The 1616-nt window shown below is 37.4% G+C and overlaps 1 protein-coding gene across 1 annotated transcript in view; it reads right to left on the bottom strand.

The window, feature by feature from the left end:
• NUP205 (nucleoporin 205) overlaps positions 1-1616 on the bottom strand; it is a 46961-nt gene that overhangs the window by 11567 nt on the left and 33778 nt on the right. The window contains 3 exon segments of the mRNA XM_035900990.1: positions 902-1000; positions 1429-1613; positions 1615-1616. The exon segment at positions 1615-1616 is cut by the window's right edge and continues 81 nt beyond it. Of these exon segments, the coding sequence (XP_035756883.1) occupies positions 902-1000; positions 1429-1613; positions 1615-1616 (286 nt within the window).

Below are 1616 nucleotides of genomic sequence, written 5' to 3'. Positions count from 1 at the left end.
GAAAGAAAAAAAAAAAGAAAAAAAAAGGCCGGCCGACGATGCAGGCAGACGCTGCGGCCTCAAGAAAGGACGGCTAAGAGGTAAAAAAAAAAAAAAAAAAAAAAAAAAAAAAAAAAAAAAAAAAAAAAATAATCGAGAAGTATTTCTACTACTGTAGCTCAAAATGCTGATCAAGTAATAGCAGTAAGAGTCTGCATGCACAGGTGCTAGCCCCAAGTTTGTTTTTCAAGCCTTCTCCAAGCTCTAAGATGAAATAATGATTAGAAACACTGACAAATCAAGTATTTAAGCCATTAACAGAGAGAACGTGACATTCACCGTCGGCTCTCTTGGTTAAGCAGCAACTCTGGCTGGCTTATTGTTTGGGGGGTAGGGGTGATGCTTTTCTGTTTGTTTGCTTTCCCCACGGGGTTTCAGCTAAAAGAACAGAAATAATATTAAAAAAATCTTTGGTTGTTTTGTGGTATTTTTTGAAAAGGATCACTGTGGGATGAGTGTATGTACAGATGTGGAGGCAATACATTTCTACAGCTCTAACTGTTCTCAAGTTGGTCCAAGTAATCTCCAGTGCTTTGACAATTTTGTAGCTATAATGCATAGCTTAAATGGACACAAATGAAATATCTGATTTAGAGCTGGAGGACAGAAATTTAATATCCTCATCCATAACAATACATTTTGAATGAATATGTAGCTATACATGAATAGGGGAAATCAGAATAGAGGAAGATTTACATCATTTAGCATAAGCAACTAATTTCAGAGGCTCTTGGAGTAAGATGGTTTCTATCTACATAATCTATCTATTTCCAGAAGACAACTCAACATGCAGAAACTGTACCATTCAGGCTTAAATAACAATTTTTTTTTTGCTCTTTTCCATAATACAATTGGACCATACCCGCTTCTAAAGTGTCTGGTTCATCTGGTCTCTGAGCAATCTGTAAATAATAAAGTAGTGATCCATAAAGGTGCGTTCTCACTCTCTGGAATCCTCCACCTGTTCACAAGAAACGTTCATAATTAAAACCAAATAGATGTAAATTCTGTAACACCATCTTCCACTGGCACTTAATTTAACTTTCCTGTGGCAATGCTGGCAGAAATAAATAAAGCAAATAGATTTCTTAAGTCAGAATTCTACTGTTCACATTAAAGTGTACTTGTGAGTAGATTCAGGAAGTTTATGCTGCTACAAAAAAGTGGCGATATTTATACATCTCTCTCCTGCTTGTTGTTCAGATTAAAAAAAAAAACCACCACTTTTTTTTCTTGTTAGTAACACCACTTAGATCTATATTAATAATGTAAGAACCACCTAATTGGCTGTAATGAAAATCCTCACTGCAGTAACAGGAAGCAGCTCAGTCCATCTTTTTACTCTTGGTGGTTGAAATTCCCACACATGCACTGCAAAGGTCAACACACCTGTTTTCAAAATGAAATCCAGCAGCTTTTTTAAGATGATGTGGAGGGAGGAGTCACCAATGGAAGCAAAACCCATAGATATGCTCTCAGAGCCAGGTGATGAGGTAAAAGAACCATCCAGCATCAAGACATATTGGGACTGTCCCGCCATAGGGAGCGCAAGCGGCTGGTTCTGCTCTGTTTTCCCC

This window comes from Egretta garzetta, unplaced genomic scaffold, assembly GCF_000687185.1.
Source record: "Egretta garzetta isolate BGI_Z169 unplaced genomic scaffold, ASM68718v1 scaffold38, whole genome shotgun sequence".
NCBI classification, from domain to species: Eukaryota; Metazoa; Chordata; class Aves; order Pelecaniformes; family Ardeidae; genus Egretta; species Egretta garzetta.
Note: the sequence above shows the minus strand (reverse complement) of the source record. Positions and strands in the feature narration are given on the sequence as shown.